Raw genomic sequence first — 25,864 nt, 5'->3', positions numbered from 1 at the left:
ATTCGGGTCTTTTGTGTTTCCATGCAAATTGTGAAATTTTTTGTTCTAGTTCTGTAAAAAATGCCATTGGTAGTTTGATAGGGATTGCATTGAATCTGTAAATTGCGTTGGATAGTATAGTCATCTTCACAATGTTGATTCTTCCAATCCAAGAGCATGGTGTATCTCTCCATCTGTTTGTATCATCTTTAACTTCTTTCATCAGTGTCTTATAGTTTTCTGCATACAGGTCTTTTGTCTCCTTAGGTAGGTTTATTCCTAGGTATCTTATTCTTCTTGTGGCAATGGTAAATGGGAGTGTTTCCTTAATTTCTCTTTCAGATTTTTCATCATTAGTGTATAGGAAAGCAAGATATTTCTGTGCATTAATGTTGTATCCTGCTACTTTACCAAATTCATTCATTAGCTCTAGTAGTTTTCTGGTAACATCTTTAGGATTCTCTATGTATAGTATTATGGCATCTGCAAACTGTGACAGTTTTACTTCTTCTTTTCTGATTTGGATTCCTTTTATTTCCTTTTCTTCTCTGATTCCTGTGGCTAAAACTTCCAAAACTATGTTGAATAATAGTGGTGAGAGTGGGCAACCTTGTCTTGTTCCTGATCTTAGAGGAAATGGTTTCAGTTTTTCACCATTGAGAACTATGTTGGCTGTGGGCTTGTCATATATGGCCTTTATTATGTTGAGGTAACTTCCCTCTATGCCTACTTTCTGGAGGGTTTTTATCATAAATGGGTGTTGAATATGTCGAAAGTTTTTTCTGTATCTATTGAGATGATCATATTTTTTTTCCTTCAATTTGTTAATATGGTGTATCACATTGATTGATTTGTGTATATTGAAGAATCTTGCATTCCTGGGATAAACCCCAATTGATCATGGTGTATGATCCTTTTAATGTGCTGTTGGATTCTGTTTGCTAGTATTTTGTTGAGGATTTTTGCATCACTGTTAATCAGTAATATTGCCCTGTAGTTTTCTTTCTTTGTGACATCTTTGTCTGGTTTTGGTATCAAGGTGATGGTGGCCTTGTAGAATGAGTTTTGGAGTGTTCCTACCTCTGCTATATTTTGGAAGAGTTTGAGAAGGGTAGGTGTTAGCTCTTCTCTAAATGTTTGATAGAATTCGCCTGTGAAGCCATCTGATCCTGGGCTTTTGTTTGTTGGAAGATTTTTAATCACAGTTTCAATTTCAGTGCTTGTGATTGGTCTGTTTATATTTTCTATTTCTTCCTGGTTCAGTCTCGGAAGGTTGTGTTTTTCTAAGAATTTGTCCATTTCTTCCAGGTTGTCCATTTTATTGGCATATAGTTGCTTGCAGTAATCTCTCATGATCCTTTATATCTCTGCAGTGTCAGTTGTTACTTCTCCTTTTTCATCTGTAATTCTATTGATTTGAGTTTTCTCCCTTTTCTTCTGGATGAGACTGGCTAATGGTTTATCAATTTTGTTTATCTTCTCAAAGAACCAGCGTTTAGTTTTATTGATCTTTGCTATCATTTCCTTCATTTCTTTTTCATTTATTTCTGATCTGATCTTTATGATTTCTTTCCTTCTGCTAACTCTGAGGTTTTTTTGTTCTTCTTTCTCTAATTGCTTTAGGGGTAAGGTTAGGTTGTTTATTTGAGATGTGTCTTGTTTCTTGAGGTAGGATTGTATTGCTATAAACTTCCCTCTTAAAACTGCTTTTGCTGCATCCCATAGGTTTTGCATCGTGCTGTTTTCATTGTCATTTGTTTCTAGGTATTTTTTGATTTCCTCTTTGATTTCTTCAGTGATCTCTTGGTTATTCAGTAGCGTATTGTTTAGCCTCCATGTGTGTGTATTTTTTACGTATTTTTTTCCTGTAATTTATATCTAGTCTCATAGCATTGTGGTTGGAACAGATACTTGATACGATTTCAATTTTCTTAAATTTACCAGGGCTTGATTTGTGACCCAAGATATGATCTATCATGGAGAATGTTCCATGAGCACTTGAGAAGAAAGTGTATTCTGTTTTTCTTGGATGGAATGTCCTATAAATTTCAATTAAACCTATCTGGTCTATTTTGTCATTTAAAGCTTGTGTTTCCTTATTTATTTTCATTTTGTATGATCTGTCCATTGGTGTAAGTGAGGTGTTAAAGTCCCCCACTATTACTGTGTTACTGTTGATTTCCTGTTTTATAGCTGTTAGCATTTGCCTTAAATATTGAGGTGCTCCTATGTTGGGTGCATATATATTTACAATTGTTATATCTTCTTCTTGGATTGATCCCTTGATCATTATGTAGTGTCCTTCTTTGTCTCTTGTCATAGTCTTTATTTTAAAATCTATTTTGTCTGATATGAGAATTGCTACTCCAGCTTTCTTTTGATTTCCATTTGCATGGAATATCTTTTTCTATCCCCTCACTTTCAGTCTATATGTGTCCCTAGGTCTGAAGTGGGTCTCTTGTAGACAGCCTATATACGGGTCTTGTTTTTGTATCCATTCAGCCAGTCTATGTCTTTTGGTTGGAGCATTTAATCCATTTACATTTAAGGTAGTTATAGATATGTATGTTCCTATTACCATTTTCTTAATTGTTTTGGGTTTGTTATTGTAGGTCTTTTTCTTCTCTTCTGTTTCCTGTCTAGAGAAGTTCCTTTAGCATTTGTTGTAAAGCTGGTTTGGTGGTGCTGAATTCTCTTAACTTTTGCTTGTCTGTAAAGGTTTTAATTTCTCCATTGAATCTGAATGAGAGCCTTGCTGGTACAGTGTAATCTTGGTTGTAGGTTTTTCCCTTTCATCACTTTAAATATGTCCTGCCATACCCTTCTGGCTTGCAGAGTTTCTGCTGAAAGGTCAGCTGTTAACCTTGTGTGGATTCCCTTGTATGTTATTTGTTGCTTTTCCCTTGCTGCTTTTAATATTTTTTCTTTGTATTTAATTTTTAATAGTTTGATTAATATGTGTCTTGGTGTGTTTCTCCTTGGATTTATCCTGTATGGGACTCTCTGCACTTCCTGGACTTGACTGAGTATTTCCTTTCCCATATTAGGGAAGTTTTTAAGTATAATCTCTTCAAATATTTTGTCAGTCCCTTTCTTTTTCTATTCTTCTTCTGGGACCCCTATAATTCAAATGTTGGTGTTTTTAATGTTGTCCCAGATGTCTCTGAGACTGTCCTCAATTCTTTTCATTCTTTTTTCTTTATTCTGCTCTGTGGTAGTTATTTCCCCTATTTTATCTTCCAGGTCAGTTTTCTGTTCTTCTGCCTCAGTTATTCTGCCATTTATTCCTTCTAGAGAATTTTTAATTTCATTTATTGTGTTGTTCATCATTGTTTGTTTGCTTTTTAGTTCTTCTCGGTCCTTGTTATATGTTTCTTGTATTTTTTCCTTCTATTTCCATGATTTTGGATCATCTTTACTATCATTACTCTGAATTCTTTTTCAGGTAGACTGCCTATTTCCCCTTCATTTGTTTGGTCTGTTGGGTTTTAACCTTGCTCTTTCATCTGCTGTGTGTTTCTCTATCTTCTTATTTTGCTTAACTTACTTGGTTTGGGGGTCTCCTTTTTGCAGGGTGCAGATTCGTAGTTCCCATTGTTTTTGGTGTCTGCCCCCCAGTGGCTAAGGTTGGTTCAGTGGACTGTGTAGGCTTCCTGGTGGAGGGGACTGGTGCCTGTGTTCTGGTGGATGAGGCTGGATCTTGTCTTTCTGGTGGGCAGGACTGCATCCGGTGTTGTGTTTTGGGGTGTCTGTGACCTTATTATTATTTTAGGCAGCCTCTCTGCTAATGGGTGGGGTTGTGTCCCTGTCTTGCTAGTTGTTTGGCATAGGGTGTCCAGCACTGTAGCTTGCTGGTCATTGAGTGGAACTGGGTCTTACCATTGAGATGGAGATCTCTGGGAGAGCTTTCGCCATTTGATATTACATGGAGCCGGGAGGTCTCTGGTGGACCAGTGTCCTGAACTTGGCTCTTCCACCTCAGAGGCACAAGGCTGACACCCGCCCGGAGCACCAAGACCCTGTCAGCCACATGGCTCAGAAGATAAGGGAGAAAACAGGATGGAAGGAAGGAAGGAAGGAAGGAAGGAAGGAAGGAAGGAAGGAAGGAAGGAAGGAAGGAAGGAAGAAGTTATTAAAATAAAAAATGAAAAAATTATTAAAAATAAAAAAAATTACAAGTAATAAAAAAAAAGAAAGAAAGAAAGAAGAGAGCAACCAAACCAAATAACAAATCCACCAGTGGTAACAAGCACTATAAACTATACTAAAAAATAAAACGGACAGACAGAACACTAGGACAAATGGTAAAAACAAAGCTATACAGACTTAATCACACAAAGAAGCATACACATACACACTCACAAAAAGTAAAAAGGAAGAAAATATATATATCTTTTGGGAAGTCTGAGATCTTCTGCCAGCGTTCAGTAGGTTTTGTAGGAGTTGTTCCACATGTAGATGTATTTCTGATGTATTTGTGGGGAGGAAGGTGAGCTCCACATCTTACTCCTCCGCCATCTTGAAGGTCTCCTGAATTTCTACTTATTCAAAACCTTGCCCACCCATCCCCCAGCACACACACCCGCAGTCCTCTTTGGGATCCATGGCTTTCCATACCAGCCACCTGAGTTAAGTTGCAGGCACTGGCCATGGAAAACATCCACATATGCTAGTCAGCTAATGAGGGGACTGACCGTGTGACGCTGGCATCACTAATGTCAGATCTTAACTACCTAAGCTCACAACTCAGAGCCCTACTCTGACATCAGAGAGTTTCACTATTCACTCCCAATGAGATGGCCTTCTGTTGCGTTCTTAAAGATAATTATGATGATGCTGATTTCTGGTTTTGTCATGGAAGAGAAACACATATAGATATGTGACCAATAATAATTTTATACAAAATTTACTGTTACATTAAGGCATTGAAATAATTTTAAGTGAACCGAAAACAGAAAGCATCCACTTCTCATATTTTTCAATCGATTTTTAGGTCCTATAGATGTCAATATTCTAGCTAAATGTAATCCCTGCTTATCGAATCCATGTAAAAATGATGGCACCTGTAACAGTGATCCAGTTGACTTTTATCGCTGCACCTGTCCATATGGTTTCAAGGTAAGTAGAAGCTGTCGTGGGAACCAAGATCTGAAAATGTAGCTTTCCTCGGTGGGTCTTTATTATTCTGTTGTGCTTTCTCTATGTGCTGAGAACTACTTTATTTACACTCAACTTGACCATTCCTTGTCCAGGGGCAGGACTGTGATGTTCCAATTCATGCATGCATCAGTAACCCGTGTAAACATGGAGGAACTTGCCACTTAAAAGAAGGAGAAAAAGATGGCTTCTGGTAGGTTATTGGTCTGTGATCTTCTGTGTCTGAAGTATTGGAGCAAGAATAAGCAAAGATGCATTTTTCCTTTTTAAATCCAAGGGCTTTATTTTAAAAAGAATACCAGAAATTCTGTTCATAAGGAAAATATGTATTAGTCCCTTGCAGAGGTATTTCGATATAAAAACAAATTGAGACATTACAGTATTCTCAGCTCAGGATGCTACAAAGCCAAGCAATTTAAAAACACTCACATGCATACATTGGGACTAATCAAGTCAGATTAGGTCAAGACAAATTAGTGGCTCTGTTATGCTAATTAATAGTCAAATAGTCCCCTACTGCAAGGCATATATCCATCTGTTGTTTTGTGTGTTGCTTTAACAGACTGTGTGTAATGATAAGATGTGGGTCCCACTGAAACAGAAAAGTAATGACTCATTTCCAAGCCACAATATGTGTAGACAAACATGCTGTGAACATTTTTAACGGGAGTTATTTAATCATACAGTTACTTCAGATCTACTTCATGAATTATGAAACAGAGTTCTTATAATGAAAACTAATAACTTCATGTAAGAATGCTAATCTACTACTAAAGCTTGTTAGAAATACCACTTTTTATAATACATATACTTCATTTCTGCATTCTGTTATGAAGTTGTCTCTTTTTCATCAAGCCTTTACTCAAAGATTATTCTGATGCCTAGCAAGATGAAAGGTACAATGTATTATGCCAGTGAAAAATTGTATTTGTTGAGAGTTAAAGAGAATATTCATATTTTATAATTGCAAGGAAGACAAAGTTTTATTTTCAGATTTCTTTTTTGCTTTGAGACATCAAGAACATTACACATAGGATAGTAAGTATAATTTTTAAAAAATCAGAATCATTCCTCCTCATTTATGAGCAAAGAAACATGAATTATTTTATTAGAACACAGCTAGAGATTAAGATATCTAGGGCTGTAGAGTAAACTTTGCTCATTTTTTAGACCTGCACATGTATTGAATTTATTGACTTATAGGACCATGGGGCCATTTGCCATCTTGCAGCCAGCATAACTTTTCTTTCTCAAATTGTTTCTGATTTGGGGGATATTACCTTAAATTGATGCTTACAACATGTCATTTAAAAGCATTTTAAAAATCAGTTTCTTGTCGTTAAAAGCTCTGTAATTGATGAGTGTATTTAGTTTTTTTCAATATTTAGACCATATGGTTTGAAAATGTAGGAAGGTGTCTTTTGTCTTTTCTTCCCCTGGCATTCAGGTGTATTTGTGCTGATGGATTTGAAGGAGAAAATTGTGAAATCAATGTTGATGACTGTGAAGATAATGACTGTGAAAATAACTCTACATGCGTGGATGGAATTAATAACTACACATGCCTTTGCCCACCTGAGTACACAGGTAGGAAGACTAGGAAATGCTATGCCATCAATCTGTGTATCTGTTTGAAAGCACCACTGACACTATGCTGCATGTGTTTAGTAGACCATTGTATTATTCAATAACTGATAGGTGTTTTGGAAATTAGGTGTAATGTAATAACAGACGGAGTTAAAGATGGTTTCAGCCAACCAAATAAAAGTCCTGGGGAGCTCAGTTGGAACATAAGCATCCATCATAAAGTAATACTTTCCAGCACAAAAGAAGTTATCATACTGCAGCTTTTGGTCCCACAACTGAATGACATTTTCATGCAAAGCACTTTTCCTATGCAGACCAACCCACCAATACATATGTGAAAAGGGAGCATTTCTTTACATAGGCAAAAAATAACCAAGCATTTGAGATTCTTCGTGTCCATACTTGTTTATTCATCAGTGAGTGTTTGCATGTAGCAACTCATGTCCTTCAAAATAAATCGCAATTAGGAAGATATTGATCACTTTGGATAATCTTTATCAGACCATTCTCCCCCCACCCCACCTTTTTTTTCTATCTTGATACAAAATGTCAGGAGTAAAGGTGGTAAATCTCATGAGACTATCCAAACTGCTAAACTTCTGCCCTGGATAAACCAATTTGCTATAAAGTCAACATCAAGTTTACAACTTACTTATTATGTCAGAATATCTATTTTGATCGACTTTTGTGGCTATGAATAAGAAACTTCATAGTTACATTCTCATTTCTTAATAAACCATTTAGTTTTAAAATTGGTAGAGAAAAGGAGAATGTTACGTATTTTATTTGTAAGAAAAAATGGAGAAGTAGATTCTGTCACTCTATTCAAAGTTACCATTTTCATTTGGCTGGGTATTTTTCATTAATTGTATTTATTTCCATATACATAGCTAAGAATATCAGAGGGTAAAATAGCTACTTGGATGACTGAGGTTAACATCTCTAGACATGAAAAATGGAAGCACATCTGTATGATTAATTTTCCCAGGGATTTGTTAGAAAAGCACTGAAATTTAAGCTTTTATGGAATACTCAAACTTTGCATTTTAAGAGGTACTTTCTTGATGGGAAGATGCTAAATAGAATAATGAGTTTTTGTTTTGATATCCCGGGTCTGTTTGAGAGATTCTGCAGCTGCCTTTTCTATGGTATGATTTTTTTTTTCACACCAGTGAAGTACCTGATGCCATACGAAGTAATATACTAAGTTTCCAGTAGAAATGTTAACATGTATCACCAGTTACTCTATTATATATATATATATAGCACTTGGACTCCTTAGTGGCCAGAATTTGAATTCTTTATTATTTTGCATTAATTAAGGATAGCAAGTATGTCTAATATGCACCCATTCTAACATAGCTAGGAAGAGTTTAGGTGTTACGTAGCTTTGACATTCACACGAGTTTTACTTATGTCACACCTCAGATACATGCCATTAGCCTGAGTGCACAGATTCTCGAGCCCTTGGAGCTACCCCGAGAATCTGAGTTTTTCTGGATGGGCTAATTTAGACTTACAGAAGCAGCCCAATGCTTGCACCAAAATCTGTAGCTAGTACCTTCTTAGAGATAGTTCTCTATCCTGTCATTGTTCCGACTATTATAGGAAGAACTTAATTCACTTAATGTCAGAGACCTCTTTAAACTAACCTACTCTGACCAGGACAAATTGGATCCGAGTATTTCCAGCACAGTTTGGTTAGCCAATGTGTTCCTGAGCACAGAAACCAGGAATTTTTCTATATCCCCTTACCAATGAAAACCTAGACCTGACAGCACTGCTGTATTCAGATTCTTAATACCTTTTCCATGATAATTTACATAAAGTGGCAGTCTCTTCTGAGTTGGTTTCGTTGGGTCCGCCTTTGGCTTTAGATTTGCTCTACTTTATTCCTTATCCATTTCTTTGAATCTTTGTTTTACCTTCTCTCCCTTTGTTTTCCAAGCTCCCTTCCTATACCTGATCTTCTTAAGCACATGTTTTCTGCATCCTAAAGTGATTCAGTTCAGTGCAACTTCCTCTGAAAAGTATGACGAAGCTTCATTTCCCTGTGTCAGATATCTTTCTTTGAAACACATCCAAAAAACTCCAAAGCTTATTAGCACAACCACTTATGAGCCAAAACGTGGCATCTATAAAAGCTATCATGTGGGAGCCTGCCATGACTATTTGTCAAGAGCCATTTGGTGCTCAACAAGAATTGAGACTTCTGGTTTTTTCAGTCATATCTATTGCAGGTATCAGTTTGCCTTAATTCAGGTAAGGATAAACACTGCACTCTACAGAAAGTTCATAGCATACAAAACATGAAGATACTATCACTATAACTTTGGGTTGGGTTTTGTGGGAAGTGAAGAGTTTTGCGAATTGACATTAGAGCAGATACCTAAACCAGACATATTTGTAAATCATCTATTAGCTGTAGCATTTTTGTCCATATGTGAAATGAGCTCATTTACAACATATCAAACAACCATCTGCAGATTTTGAAATCAGTGGCACATAAATGGCCTTTAATTATAGGAGGTTATAAATTGTACTCCAGAGCTTTATATCCTGCTTCATCCAAGTCTGCAGTTAGGGAGGCATTTTCTTATATCGTGGCTGTATTGTTTTTGATTTAAGTTTGGAATCTGATTAATGAGCATGAGATCTTGGAACAGAACCCCTACTGTGCTCAGGGAATATAATAATGTTGTCATTGTTTAAAAATCATTCAAGTTACAAGTTGCTTTTCTGTTTGGAGATTTTTTTTTTACTCTGTATCTCTGAGGCATTCAGTGAGAAAATGAACTCTTTAGTAGGAACAAATAAGACTTCATAGGAAAAACTTGTAAATTACTATGGTGAAAGTTTTTACATTTGGCACCCATGTTAAGAATCGGAATGGATATGATATGTTAATAGAGAAAATTCAAAGATCTGAAAGCAGTCTGACAGAGAGGTCATGATGTGATGGGCAGGCTGTAAAACATGGCTACACGTGTTCGAAATAAAATGAACCACTGTTGGGAAATTTATTAAATTTATTTAAGCCCATGTAACCAGAACTTCACAGTAAATAGTTATTGATTTATTAGAGGACAAAACTCTGTCCTTTCCTGCTTCAGGGATTGACAACATAAATTTCAAGGGTCAGTACTGTTTTTCTGTTATGTAAATGTTACTATCCCCTCCCCTTCCAAGTCATCCAAACTGTTATTTTCTACCTAATTCAATCCATCAACTGTCCTATGTATAACATATGACTGTTGATTGCTAGTATTCTTCAGACAAGATTAATTTTTGAGAAGTTTAATTCACTATGATTCTAAATTAAAATCACTATGCTAAGGATTAATAAGACACTGAAATTGCTAAACAAATAATTAAAAAATCCACTCCAGAGTTTTAATAGTAGCTTGAGAGATTGTGTTTTTGGTGATGGTTGGTCATTCTTTTAAAATCATTATTATATCCTTTCTAAAAATAAGGCATTTCTTGAAAGTAAAGTTTTAAAAAATTCCTCAAATTGCACTAGCCCAAAACTTATAAAAGTGAACATTGTAAATATGGCACCCCTGCGATGTTGAAAAACTTGACACCTTTTCTTAAGCTCTGGTATGAATTCAGGTATTGCATTGAAAAATGTGGTTTTGCATGTTTCCTAAGAGCCAGAACCCTGGATCTGCTGTGTCAAGACTGTGTTTCTTAATTAACCCTCTTCTCACAGGACCACATACAAAGACGATACAAACTTGATCACATTTTAACCATGGGGTATTGCTTAACGGGATGGCATACATTCAGTAAATGAAAGTTTCCATACAAGTTGGGTGTGTAAAGGCTTAGAATGTATTTTGCGGAAAAAAATTCAGAACATTTTGATTTTTCCATTTTGTACCATTATCTCTTTGTTTTCCAAATCTCCAATGCCCACACACAAACCATTATGTGCACATCTTACAAAGTAAAGCCGCCTGTTGTTAAATCACTGGTTTAGCCACAGATCTCTTGCTGCCTGTGATGGCGTCTGCCTTTTGCCTCATTTTCTCCTTGTTTGTGCGTTTGGCCCGGCTGTAGGTAAGAAATCTAAGCCTTGCTTCAGTTTGCTCTCTCACCCTGGGCTTCTCTGTTGTTAATGCTGTGCTTTGGCTTCCTGTGCTCCGCTGTGTACTGCAATGTAAAACGTCTTTTGTCTCTTCTGTCTTTGTTGCTGCCAGCTGCTAATCTGAATGAGGTGGAAAAAGGTTAGTTGCCTTTTAAGTCTATTATTTTATTTTAGTTTCCCTCTTTCTTTCAAAGCTACATAGATTTCATGGTGTGTACATGGTAAAAGGAATGTTGACAAAAATGAAATCTGAGATCAATATGTCAAATCAGTCATTCAGATCCTTGATATGTAGATAGCTATGCCAAACAGTATAAAGAGGGTATCTGAAATGCACTTTACCAACTTCTGGAAGACTGTGAAAGAAATTCTCTGAGTGGGCAGAAGAAGTGGCTAAAAATAAAGACTACCGCTCTCTAGTTTCTACTTGTCTGTATGCTTTTCCTTTTTTAAAGATATCCCAAACATGTATTATTTTTATCATGAAAAACGTAAGTCATTTAGTACAGTACATAGGCTGTAGCTAGAAAAAATTTTAAACAGTGAGAATTTTCCCATAACTTTAAATTAATATCTTTAGTAATTTGAAACATGAAAAATATTAAAAGATATATACATTTATTAAAACATTTTATAAGATAAAAATTACAAAGCCCAGGAGGTTGATTTATAAAATGACATTGTCAAACTCACAGAGTGTCATGAGTACTAGGCAGTGTTTTTAAAGCATAAAAAGAGCCATATGCCAAAAAAAAAAAAAGAGCCATAGCTAATCATTGACACTTTATGGTCTGCATGGCTTTCCAAATACATCAGGGCCCAGGAAAGGAAGTCCTGTGGTGCTCAGGGTGATTGGCATGTCTGGGGAATCATCATGAAATCTTTAAGTTTTTATCTTAAAGATTCGGAATTATACCTAATAACATTGTATTTTCACTCAGCTTAACCAAGAGTCTTTAAGTGCCAAGTACAGGCACAGCATCCTAAAAGGGTGCTTGTCTTGACAGTTGCAGTTGTATGTAAGGCATTAGCAGTATGATTATAGGGCTCACGTGGACTATATTGTATAGCAGCTCTGTCGCCTCTTGCTAAGGACTTCATTTTTTTATTTTCTGTTGCATTGTTAAGATGATTTACTGTGTTTAGTCACTTACACTTACTATGTGCAGAGTTAAGTTAAAAAACATGAAAAAAAGTTGTTTCCTATTTGGGAATGTAAAAAATATAGCCTGTACATTTTCTGTGGATTAATGCATCCAATACCATCCTTGGTAAAATGTCATCTTTTCTTTTTTACCAGTACTAAAACAGTTGGTGGTCTGGGGCAGAGATGTCTAAGGTCCGATTCTATCTTAGAAAACACAATGGCAATTTTTCTGTCACAGGAAAGTGTCCTTAAATAGTTATATATACTCTCAGAAGCAAGTTTGGCAGTATGATATTGTTTTACATCACCACATGGTTTCATGTGTTGACTAAATCTCATGCTTATCTTTATAAAAGGTGTCTCTTATTTTCAATAATCTGCTGCTGACTGAATTTGCTTTAAAAAGCAGTCAAACCATTTTCTATTATTTGAATCCAAAACATAACTAGAAATGAAATTTCAACGTCTTTATAGCACCCAGCGTAATTTTCTTAAATAAAAAGAAACTCTGTTATTAGCTGACATATTGTTAATTTAATCTGTATCTACAGAACTCTGTAGATACGAGCAATAAGGACTTGAGCAGGACTTTATACAATAACTTGTATAAAACAGTGACAAAGAACTCACCCAAGGATACATACCTTGTAAGTAGGGGTCTAGATGCAAACCAGTGTCTAACTGGCCCCAAGGCCTGCACTGTAGTTTGGAGGCCTTCCCCTGGAACCAGTCCCTTCTTATTTGCTGCCATCTTCCAGACTTGGCATCTTTTCACATCCACAGTGGCTCTGACTAATCCTTTGTGCCAAATAAGCTTTTCTTCTGCTGTCTCTTCAGCTGGCTATAAGTAATTGACCCTTAGGTGTATTTGAAAAGAAAACAAAATTCAGGTGCAGACAGGCAATCTACTTTATCTACACATGAAAAAAAGAAAGTGCCTAATCAGTGTCTGTACAATTAATTAATTAATTCCCCTGATGACTAAGCTACCTTCCATCACATAGGGCAGGTGGGATACTGATGAATTTATGAAGCTAACGGGAAAAGCTAAAATTTCTCATCTTGGCACTAAAATTTATCAACTCTGGGGCCTGTCACAGTCTAATGACATCTGTCCCACCTCGTTTAGATGTTTGAGAATAACATGGAAGAATGTATAAGAAAACACTTGAAAATGTTAGATGTCTATACTCCAGAAGTATCAAGGGCTGCCAGGGAGGACAAATTTAAGTTTTGGATCATTTAGTTCCAACCATCCTCACTACAGTGACATGGTGTAGATGGTTTGATGTCATTCCTAATGACGGAAGAACTCTTACAGAATTTTGATAAAGAAAATTCTACCTAAAGTAAGTTGTATGTGTGAAGGAAATTCCTCCTCCCCATAGTCTTCAGTCTTTTTTCAGTAAAAAGACAGTTTTACTGTCTTTTTAAAAATTATTATTTTGTCATTTTATTTGCCATGCTCACTTGCAATTGAAAGGCTTTATTTGAGAATAAGTCTGGTTTTCTTTACCCCCTTATTCTACATTGAAGTGTAAGGAAATACTGAATACTGAAGAACTCTTGAATTTGGCTGTACTTTTTTAGGGTTTTTGTATATTTTTGGATTGTCATGATCTCTTAATAACAGTGACTCCTTCTCTCATTAATAGTGCCTCAAGCTGTGTAAGGTCTTTTTTGTCAAAGTCAATATATTTGCACTCATACTTGCAGTCTTTTTTAACTAGAGAGAGGACTTTGGCAGCCTAATTATATTTTGTGGTTTGCATTCATGTTCCAACCTCTCAAAGCCTTCTTAAATGCATTTGAATCTCAGAAAACATTTTAAAGATCCTATTTGCTCTTTAGTTAACAGGCAGGGCCCAGTGAGTTCAGAACAACCATTTAGCTTAACCAAGGCTTATTCAATCTAATTTGGATTTATTTATTTTGAAACGAAGTTAAATATTTTTGTAGTTTCAGTAGCTGTTGGAATTGGCTACATTATTTAGCCATAATGTTCCAATGAGGAAGTACTGAAAAACACTTCCTTTTTTGTTTATTTATTTGGAGAGGTAAGTTTTTCCATTTTAAAAATTCAAAAGATATTTACTGAGAAAATACCTTATTCAGAATACTGTGCTCAGAATTGAAAGTGATATGAAAATACATAAAACATTACCCTTGTCTACCAGGCAGACTCTCTGGTTTGATTCTTCATTGCAAGTTCAGATTAGGTCAGTTATTTCACCAGTACAAAGCCATCACTTCTCATATTCCAAGAAAGTTAACAGCAAAGTATAGCTTCTTGACTAGTTTTTAAATAAAGAGAAAGAATTGTTTCTGAACACAAAGACTAATCAAACTTTCAGGCAGACAAGCATTATGGAGCAACCCATTTCATGTCATTTAGAACAAAAGTGAGATTATACAATGATTTTCTTGTCTGAAACATCAATATCCACGTTCATAGCATATTTCCTTGAGCCTTCCTGTTTTGAATTATGATAAACTTTATCTCATGAGGTTATACTTTGGCTTTGTCCGCTTATGCGTGTGTCCCATTTTGCATACCCTTTGCACCAAGAGGACATTTATCAGTGGCTAATATGTCTTCAAAAATTCATGGCTCCTCAAGATCAATTCCCTATATTTCTATACTAACAATTGGATTTAGTTAAGCTTAGAGAAGTGGGTATTATCTGGATAGTTATTGATCATATTATGAAGCAATTAACTATTGCTAATTGATAGAACAACTTTCAGGATAATAAACACAAATAAGAAAGCATCAGATTATTATTAAAAGGAACCTTTAGGAAGAGTTAGCTCTTTTATAAAAATAAGAAACAGAAACACACTGTTCATAAGTAATCCTTTACTTACTGATGAAATAAATTCAATTATTACTATCACTACTGATAAGGATACTAAATATTCAGATTGGAGACTGGAGCATCTGCTCACGTTGATGTGCTCTGGTGCCTGGGATTATAATGTTGAGCAGAGTAGGTAACAAATAGGGCTAGCCTGGTTCAGCAAAAGAGGAGAAAACAGAAATATTTTTCCTTCAGGTCCAATTCAGTTAACCTGTTCTGGAATGACTCCCATAATCCCATCAGCTGTGTCCACCCTCTAATACAGTTCATCCATCTCCCTGCTACATTGCAAGGTCTGTGAGAGGAGAGAGAATGCTATTCTTTACATGAATAAAGAACAAATGGGAAATGTACAATTTTTTTTTTAGGAATTGTATGGAATTTTTCAAGTTATGTAATGAGAAACATTCAGGTCCATTTATCTTAATCTTTCTCAGACATGCCATTTACACTCACACTTCCTCTTGATTCCCGAGTTCATCCTCTCTGTTTCTGATTGCGATAGTCATCATTTGGCAGACAAGATTGTCAGGATATCTGAGTCAATAGGCTACCCCTCAAGTTCAGCCTACAAGGGCATACGTGAGGGTGGGGTCTCAAAACACAAATCTGCTACCAGTATTCCTTATTCTCTCTTCTTCCTTAAATTACCCCTTATGCCATCTGGGTCTCCTTCATTAACAATTTATAAAGTATTTTCCTTAGAAAAGCAATCAAATAAGTGTTTTCACATTTTTCAACAGCCATCGAGCATCTAATTTGTGCCAGATAATTTGCTAGCAAATGCAACGGCAATGAAGAGATACAAAACTATAAATAAAGGTATCTATCCCTTGCCCTCAAGTAGTGTACTTTTAAGAAATTAAATCTCAATTTATTTCCAGTAGGTTGCTTTTTTTGATACCTTCCCTCTCCGTGCCAATTCAAATAGAGTAAAATTAGTACCATTTTTCCAGGTTTTTCTTGAGCGAAGCAAGAGCTCAAAATGCAAATATTTGAAGAATGATGCATTTGACCCTCCAAAACTCTGTGTCCTGGGGACGCTGTCAGGAATTCAACCAGACTTCCTCCCTTGTTATAAGTATATTTGAAAATGTCATAACAGATTAAATATAACAGTAGAATGCTGGTTCAGTTATTCAGATTGCTGTCATGAGTTCCCTTTCCATTATTATCAATAGTAATGATCCTTTCATATTAAAAAAGAAACTAGTTTGATACAGTTTATGAATAGGAACAAGAACAGGCTGCTGTGTCAGCCCTGGAATCCTCCCCACCCCCTTCATACATCCGTGGTCCCCAGAATGGACTCTGAGATTATTTCTGTTTCAGAGAAAAAAGAAACTAATCTGGTTACATTAGCAAAATCTAGTGAGAGTTAAGTGTTCCCACAATGCCATGAACCTATATCTAAAATTGTTTGTGTTTGTAAATATGGCCAACCTGAATTTACAGGGCTAACTTTGGGAAAAATATAAATGAGATACTTATTAATTCAAGCCCACCCTTTCTTATTGCTCTATTAGTGAAAAAAGTGAATATTTTAAACAGAGTAGTTTGAGTTGGAAAATTCCTGAAATCCTGATCTAAGGACAAGATGACCAACCTTTTCTCTGCTAAGCAGGCTTTGAGAACTGAATAAGCCTCAGCAAGACATGCTGTTGCCCAGATTTCTTGGTAGATAGAAAACAACTAGTTGTCCATCCAATAACTCTTCAAAAATGTCTTCTCTCTGAATAGCACAGTTTACCTTGCCAAGAGAAGAAGTCTCTTTAAGGGTAATAATGAACTTTGCATCTGTGTAGTCTAGTTTTCAATAATAAATAAAATAACAGTAAGTATCATTCAACCAGTTTGTAGGCCACGATGCTGTCCATATTCCAATCACTAAATGAAACTTAAGGGATACTGGAAAATTCAGCATCTATCTTATGTCTCTAATTTTTCCACATTTTAACTTCTCCAGAGTAAGGATTTTGTCATGAACATCCTTTTATCATTTGCTGGGTCTAGCTCAAAATATTTTCCCCCCAACATTTTTTTATGAAAATTATTAAACTAAAGCAGGTTTGAATTTTGGTCAAATTAAAAAGTCTCACTCCAGAGTACATGTAAATCAATCCTACTATATGTGGTTAATTTCCCCTTATACTATTCTTATTAGTTTCAGGAAACATTTAATATTAGCTCATGGATTATATAATATCTTCATTATTCATTGATTTGTCAAAGAATCACTATAGCTAAGAATTTCAAACAACGCTGTAAGTTAAACCAGTATATTTTAAGGAAAAGCATGTTTAAAAATTTTGAGTGTGTAGAAAATGTAAATCATTTTTAGTGACAAGACTCAACTCAGGGGTCATCCACTTACCATGAGCTTTAATGTCTGTGACATAATTTAAATTAATCACTTTCAAGATTATTACTTTATAATTAGTGATAATAGAGATGTTGGTAGTTATTTTTACTTGCAGCTATCATTCAAAGTTCAAGTCAGTCTCCAGATTTATTGTAAAGTAGATGAAACAGACATTGGACTCACTTTTCTCCCCCTCTACAAGACACAGTAGTTTGTGATTCTCTTGCCTTTGCCACCTTCAATGCCCTAAGAGGAGGAGGATCTTCATTACTGTTTGGGTGGCCTGTCCTGCAGACCTTACCTGTTAACACCAACACCTCTTGGAGAGAGGGCCAAGGGCTGATGGGTCCAAGTCAACCAAGACTCACAGTGCTTTGCAGAGAGGCATCTAGCCCTGGCAGCAAATGTAGGGCTAAACTATGCTGATATGCTCTGTTCAAACCTTGACTCTTTTGAAATGCAAAGGTCATGGTTAGGGGCCACTTCCTCTCCTCGTGCATCGCTTATTAAAGACTCTGTTGGAGAAGTTTAAAGAAAATTTCAGGCACGGGTGAGGACAGCCACATGGAATGAAGTAAGAAAGGAAAGAGACCGAAGGAAGGGAGGGAAGGAGGGAGGGAAAGAAGGAAGGAGAGGAAGAGAGAGAGAAAAGACAAGAAAAGAAATAGCGTAATTTGAAAGTTTTGTTCCCCACTATAAACCTCCAATAATTTAGAATTTACCACCTGTATGGGTTTGCTAGTGTTATTATAACACAGTACCACAAACAGGGTGGCTTAAATAACAGAAATTTATCGTCTCACAGTTCTGGAGGTTAGAAGTCCAAAATCAAGGTGTCAGCAGTGTTAGTTCCTTTTGAGGGCTGTGAGAGAAGGACCTGTTGCAGACTTCTCTAGTTGGCTTGTTGATGGTCGTCTTCCCTCTCTGTCTCTTCACCTGGGCTGCCCTCTATGCCAGATTTCCTCGTCCTGTGAGAACATTAGCCATACCAGATTAGGGCCCACCCTAAGGACCTCATTTTAACTTGATTACTTCTATAAAAACCCTATCTCCAAATAAGGTCACATTCTGAGGTATTGGAGGACTACAGCATATTTTTTGAGGGGGGTGGGGTGCATGGGGAGACACAGTTCAACCCGTGACACCACATCCTTATTTTTCAAACTCCTGATTTTTGCCCCAGAAAACCTGGTCTTTTCAGTGTTCTCTATGTCACTGAAAGGTACTTCCAAATACTCATACCAGAAACCTAGAAGTTCCAGACAGCTTCCTCTCTCCCCTACCCTAACCCAATCCATGACAAATTCCCATTTATTTTGCTTCTAAACATCCCGGCCATCCATATCTCCTCTATCACCACCTGAATACAAGCTAAGTCATGACTCATATCCATTTGTATTTGTCTCGGTGCTATCCATCCTCCTCTAGAGCCCAAATGTTCTTTTCAAAGTGTGCATGTCATCTGACCATCCTCTATCCTAAAACCCTTCAATGGCACCCACTGCTCATTAAATAAAGACATTCTGCCATGTGGCCCCTGCCAACCTCTGTGGCCTTCTCTGTCACCACGCTCTCCTGGGCTCACTCCCAGTCTCTCAGAGCTCATATTTGCCATGTCACCTCCTGCACAGAGCCACTGCCAAGGCTCTTTATCACCCCCCTTCACCTGCAATCCAAGTCCTACTTCTTCAGAAAAAAATTCCCTCACCATCAGTCCCCCTTCTAGAGCATCAGGACATTTTTTAGCATTCATCACTCAGGCAATTTTACAGTTACTTGTGAGATTAATGGATCAATATCTTTCTCCTCCTTCCCTCATGTATAAGCTCCATGAGAACAGGGATATCATTTTTTGTTATTCACCATTATACTCCTAGCGTTAACATGAGTCCTCTTACATAGTTTGCACTCAAAATATATGACGATGTTAAAAATCTGGTGGTTTTCTACCAGAATTATTTGAAAACATCCATAGGCAGATCTCGCCATAGGTATCAGGGAAGAAGCTTGTGGAATAGTTCTAAAACGATTTCAGTAAGTGCAGTAATAAGGAATGCAAACAAAAAGATAATTTTAGATACCAGAAGTACAAATGAAGATTAAGGAAGGACCCCTTGTGTATAATAAGGAAAAAACATTAAAGTTAGGTGCACGGATCTAAAATGAAGCAGGAAGCAAGGCCAACTCCAGGTACTGTTTCCCATAAGAACCATCAAGTGCACTGAGATTTCTGCCTCATTGCAATAATATTCACAGTATTGGTACCTCAGTGGGATTGGGGCACCTGCTGACACTGTTTTTACCACTGAATACAATAATGATGTTCTGTTCAGTTAAAGCATAATGCTCTCTCTGCTAACTTGCTTATCTGCATTATCCATCTCTTCAGAAGCATTTTGCCTTTTTTTTTTAAAAAAAAAAAAAGGTTTTTATAGCCACAGTTGACCTTACCCAATTTCAATTCCAGAACCTCATTTTACTCATGAAGAATTGGGGACCAGAACAATAAAATAGTTCATTTTTCTGCAACCAGTCCACTGTTTTAAATTGAATAAGTTGCAGAAGGCCATCCCAAGCAATAACTCAGCAACCCAAATGTCATTTCACCCAATTAAGAGTAGTTTCTCCCTAGGATCTCTTTATGCTGGTTCACTCTTCACTCCAAAGAGAGCATTAACTCTGTTGATCCAGCTTTTACTGCCCCACCCACAAGGTGACCGTAGCATTTGTCATCCAAATCAGGGCATCTGTGTGAGTGTGTGGGGACACTACTGAAAATTACCCTGGGATGGCAAGTATAAACCTGAGCAAGCCAGGATGTATGGTCATATCACCACTACATCAGATTCTTCAGAAAGACCACATTTACAGATGTTCCGTAAGCAGTGAATTACATCTTCTCCTGGACTCCGAGGAATCATTGCCCTTTTAGGGAAGAGGGCATCACTCCTGCCTTACTCCCTCACAGCTCTTACTAGCATAACTGTAGAACTTGTCCATTTCCATCCCACTCTCTGCCATACTTACCTGACAGACACAATCAGGAGGAGGTGATCTAAAAACTAAACATCACTTCCTTACAAAAAAAAAAAAGATGCCTCTGGTTAGGACATGTGTTTTGTCTTCACAAGTTGCAGCTGATCATTCACTAACCTCTGTTATCCTAAAGAGGTAATGGTATGCTCCCTGGCTGACCCCTCGAATTCTTCTCCAAAACACAGACAACCAACACACACACACACACACACACACACACACACACACACACACCTTTAACTTCTCATCAACAAAAAAAAGCTGAAAACTAGAAGCACAAGTAAAATTAATTTGCTCGTCTGATCAAAAGTGAAATCACAAATGCCAGGCAAACATCGTGTTCCAAGCTATTGCTTTATCATTGGGGACTTTTAAGGGTCCAGGCTGAAAGCAAATGAATAGGATTTCCTGGGATTCTGTGGAGTGGGTTGGAGCCAAATTATGAAGCCAATGTTTGTCTAGACTCCCATCTCTTGAGGGGCTCATGGGCGCTGAAATTTAACCTGTGTTCAACCACATTGCCCTTAACCACTCCAATGGGCTGGCTTACCTTTCCTGATGCCATATGAAAAATATAAGTACCTGCTTATAAGTTAATAGAGTAGAGCACTATGTGTAATAGAATAAAGAACATTTCCATCTTTCCGTCCATCCTGTCACATCACATGCTTTATCATTTCAGGAGGCAAAAATGAAACAAGTTGAATATAGGTCAACAAGATGGAGTTCTTGCCTTAAAAAGCATAAATTTTTCTTTCAGTAACTATTATTTTAGTATGTCACCGTACCATACTCTACAGAGATATACAGACAAATATTCTAAACATACTGCTCCCATCATATAGTAAATCCTTATGAACTATGGTTTAGATTGTCTTAATTGGATTGGATTGGACTGGATTGGATTGGATTAGATCAAAATGAATAAGAAGTAAAGCATTCCCCCCCCCTGCTTTCATATCATTTTTAAAATGATTTCTTATTTGGGTATAAAGTGAAGAATACATAGAATGATATATAACTGCCTTGGATATAGACTACTATAAACAGCCTTTATCCAACCAGGTAGATTTGATTAGAAAACTGAAAGTGATTTCATCATGATAGGCTGACAAATTATAGCGAATACATTCTATCAAGGTGTATTACTTAAAGTAATAATAATTGAATGTAAGATGCTTTAAGTAAACCCTGTTTAAAAATAGCTTATTAGGTATATGTTGATAAAAACTTTATATCACAGATGTACAGACACAGAAATCCTTCTTATAAAAGAAATATATGAGACTTTTAGTACAATTAGTTCTCTTTAAGAGACAGAAAAAAACCTAACTTATCATACACCACATTGATGTAATACCTAGCTTAGAACATTTATATATTTAAATCACTGAGAAAGATCCTTGAAGTGTAAATAATTTGCCACATTTAGTTGTTAAGCAACTATTTCTACCAGTTAGCAAAGTATTACCTTAAAAGGACAGTCTTATAACAAAGAGATTTGCTGCAGACTCCTGATTTTTTAACCTATGTTGCTTTAAATCCACACACTTTGAACAAAGTTCTAATAGTTTCTTGGAAATGAACAACAGCTGCATATAGATGTATCACTTTATTCATTCATTTATTGCATATAAAATAATTAAAAGCTAATTTAAAGTTAAGGTAGAAAAGGAGAGAACTTTTTAATCTTACATCTTTCCAGTCACCTTAAAATCTCACACAATGATTGGGAAAGTGTTCTCACCGAAAATCATATTTGGCCTAATGTACCTAAAAATAAAATATAACCATGTTATTTATAAATGAAGAAATTTCCTAACAGATAATTGGACATGCAATTCAACAAAGTGTGTCTAGACTCTTCATGGTTATGCTTGTAGCTCTCATTTATGGATGACAATTATTCTTTAGAAGCTAGCTGATAGAAGGAAGTGTACATTCTTTATCTAGATTGATTCTCCTTTTGCTTTTTTCTATCGTGACGGATGTAGCTGAGGAGTATACTATTGAGCTGTTGCAATAAGTCATAAAAGGGAAACAGAGTCTTTTTCTTCTAGGCTTATAAAACCTTGGAGACTGAAGATTTGAGGATTATCTTTTCAAACATAAAACAACAGAATAAGCCAGACGTAAAGGGGTACATACCAAATGATTCTATTTATGTCAAGTTCAAAAACAGGTGCAGGGCTTCCCTGGTGGCGCAGTGGTTGAGAATCCGCCTGCCAATGCAGGGAACACGGGTTTGAGCCCTGGTCTGGGAAGATCCCACATGCCGCGGAGCAACTAGGCCCGTGAGCCACAACTACTGAGCCTGCGCGTCTGGAGCCTGTGCTCCACAGCAAGAGAGGCCGCGACAGTGAGAGGCCCGCGCACCGCGATGAAGAGTGGCCCTGGCTTGCCGCAACTAGAGAAAGCCCTCGCACAGAAACGAAGACCCAACACAGCCAAAAATAAATAAATAAATAAAATTTAAAAAAAGAACAGGTGCAAATAATCTGTGGTCCTGTCAGGGTAGTGGATACTTACCCTTGGGGTTGGGCCTCTGGAGTGATGGTCAATGGTGTGTTTTGGGATATGGATGCTGGCTACATGAGTGAGTTCAGTTTGTGACTATTTATTAGCTATTCATTTATCTTATGGATATATGTTATACCTCAGTAAAAAGTCCAAAATTTTAAAATAATAATAATAAAAGAATAAAAACGAAAAGCATTCAGATTTCCGTCTCCAATAGTACATTCTAAAGGGGCTCCTATTAGTCACAGACAACAATAGCTGTGTTGTCCCAAATCATAAGACTATTTAGCAGCAGAGCCAGCATTTCAGATCTTCTGCTTCCATGTCTTGTGATTTTTTATTTTTTCCAATCACAAGCTATGCTTACCTCTCAGACCCATGACACAGCCTGCTGGCAGGAAACCTGTTAACCTTTGTCTATGACCTAACACCGTTTGCCATGTTAACAGGTGAATTGTGTGAGGAGAAGCTGGACTTCTGTGCCCAGGACCTGAACCCCTGCCAACATGACTCCAAGTGCATCCTGACGCCAAAGGGATTCAAGTAAGTCCGAGGCTGCTTTGGGGCTCACAGTCGGGGAGGAGGGCCTTTCTTTAAGGAACCCTCTTCTTTCAGGACCTAGCTTCACACCTTTGCTCAGGACTTAGAGGACATGATCTCCAGTGTCAATGGAATTTTTATAAATGTTTATCTACAGCATGGGCCTTTTTTAGTACACCAAAGAAAAGAAAATGTTTCCTTTTGTTTTGTGACTTTTCCTGGGAAGTCATGTATGAAATAAAATAGCTTTTGGATTTTTAATTAAATTTATTTGGAGGCCAAATAAATTCATAATATCTACTAGGAACTTTATTATCTGAATGGAAGTCTGTGGTAAAATAGGGAGTTTAATTTAATGTAACTGAAAATGTTTTGTTATGCAACGATACTTTACCCAAGAGGAGGAAGACAGAGTGACCATATGTCCCAGCTCGCCTCAGTACAATATCCGTTTATGCCTGTTGTCTCAGTGTAATTATTAATAGTGTCTCCTTCACACACGTGTGTGTTGTGTGGGATGGTAAAACATACAGTCACACCAGGTAGCAATCTTCCTGAATTACGTTTGGTATCAAATGAAATTATTCCTTTGCCATAGTTCTGAAATATTTTAAGGGTCTATCAACAGCAACTTCTCAAGCCATAGATTAGAAATCATCTGGTCCAAATTCTTCACTTTAAATATGAGGAAACCACAACCAAGAGAGGTCAGTGGCTGTCCAAAGGTCTCAGTGTTATTCACCGGCAGAGCTGGAGCTGGGTTTTATCCTTCCCAGTTGGGTGATTGTTCTAGTGCAGGTTACCTCTAAGAAGCTTTATACTTTATGACCATTACTGTTGGCTTGTTACAGAAGGTAAGCTGGATTCTCAGAAATGACACTGGAGGGTTCAGGTTGAGTTGTGCCTACAAGAGACAACTAGCAAATAGCGTTACTGGTTTCTTTACCCGATATTTATTGAGCACCTGCCATGGGTCAGGGCACGTAGTAATGTTACCTTCTTATGTTTTGTGGCACTTTCTAGCTACTCACTCTCCCATTCTTTATCTTCTCAGTGAAATGACTCAGGCTTAGTTGCCATAGGATTCAGAGAATTAAAAATTACTCCAGTCAGGAACAGTTTTATAAGAGTAGATGGGATTAGAGCTGAGACTCTTAACATTTTTTAAAATTTTAGTTTATATTGGAGTGTAGTTGATGAACAATGTTTTGTTAGTTTCAGGTATACAGCAAAGTGATTCAGTTATACATATAAATGTATCTATTTTTCAAATTCTTTTCCCATGGGACTCTAACATATTAATACTTGTCAACAGATTATCAGACATTCTTAGTTGAATGGGAGGTGGGGTCAGTATCACCTGACCACACCTGGCTTTCAAAGACCAATCAGAATAAAATATTTATTCTCCAGTTTTATTCAGAGAACAATTTTTGATTCAATTTGATTTAAAATTCATTATTTTAGAATATACAGATTCAGTTGCAGCACCTGCTGATTCCATTTGATGCCTTTTTGGGAAAGAAAAGAATATATTTGATTCTATTTTTCATTATATTTTAGTTTACAACCCTGTGTGGGAAAAGCAAAAGCCTTATTGAAATCTTTATTTTATACAAAATCCTGTATTGCATTTTGTTCATCCAAATACTGTATGTAAATTATTTTAATTCATATTGTCTTTGATCTGCGCACAATGAATTTGGCAAATTGAACGTCAGTCATTTAGGTAACAACTGTTATCATTTCTTAGAGAAATTGGTCAGTAAAGCAGATGGTTTTCCAGAACTGCTTATCTGCTGGATAAGCTTTGTGCATTGTAATTACAAGATAAAGTATTAGTAACACTTACCGGAAACCATTTTAAACTGAGTAGTTCATCTTCAAAAAGACTAACAATTAATTCAGTATCTTCTATTACTATCAATTAGATTGCACACTTTTTATAGTGCATCTTACTGGATTATGGATTAGCTGATTTGGGAACCCATTGTTTTCAGCAGTAATTTGTGAGTTTTATGTAGTTTAGCAGAAAACAGGTTAAGTCATAGCATTTGCTATTACTCCCATATTATAAATAATCACACACTGTGAGAAAGGGAGTTGCAAAAAATAAATGGACTTAGAAACCAAGACTATATGAAGCTGCTAAAGAAGATTTCTACTGACAAATATTGTTTGGACAAGATGTACTGTTAACTTCAGCTACATTTTCTTACTACTAAACTAACAGAGCTGGTTTTACTTTTCTTGCTTTATTATATACCTCATAAATCTCCTAAATTGTTTTGAGATATTTTTAGACCATGATATGCCATAAGCAGTATTTTCAAGCATGCATCTTACTTAGTCAGCTTTGGGGCTTCTAAACAGTGTATTTTATATTCTTTGCTTTCTTCCTCACTCCTTATCAGAGTTCAGGGAATGGGATACGTTTTATTGATAATACAAGCTTTAAGGAATTCTTAATTAAATATTTTCTTCCTGTTTTGAAACTCGGTCTGAGGAGCCAAAGAAAGACAAAAATGTTGGTCATAATGTGACTCCAAGTTCTAATGGGCTCGGAAAATAGTATCTGTAGA

General features: G+C 36.6%; 1 protein-coding gene across 2 annotated transcripts in view; it reads left to right on the top strand.

The window, feature by feature from the left end:
• Window positions 1–25,864, top strand: part of SLIT2 (slit guidance ligand 2) — a 380,046-nt gene that overhangs the window by 330,912 nt on the left and 23,270 nt on the right. For both annotated transcript variants that reach the window (XM_082391835.1, XM_082391836.1), the window contains 4 exons: window positions 4,973–5,097; window positions 5,232–5,329; window positions 6,584–6,723; window positions 23,192–23,285. In XM_082391835.1, the coding sequence (XP_082247961.1) occupies window positions 4,973–5,097; window positions 5,232–5,329; window positions 6,584–6,723; window positions 23,192–23,285 (457 nt within the window). The remainder of the gene's footprint in view (window positions 1–4,972; window positions 5,098–5,231; window positions 5,330–6,583; window positions 6,724–23,191; window positions 23,286–25,864) is intronic.

The sequence above is a fragment of the Balaenoptera borealis genome (assembly GCF_965194805.1).
Source record: "Balaenoptera borealis genome assembly, chromosome: 4".
NCBI classification, from domain to species: Eukaryota; Metazoa; Chordata; class Mammalia; order Artiodactyla; family Balaenopteridae; genus Balaenoptera; species Balaenoptera borealis.
Note: the sequence above shows the minus strand (reverse complement) of the source record. Positions and strands in the feature narration are given on the sequence as shown.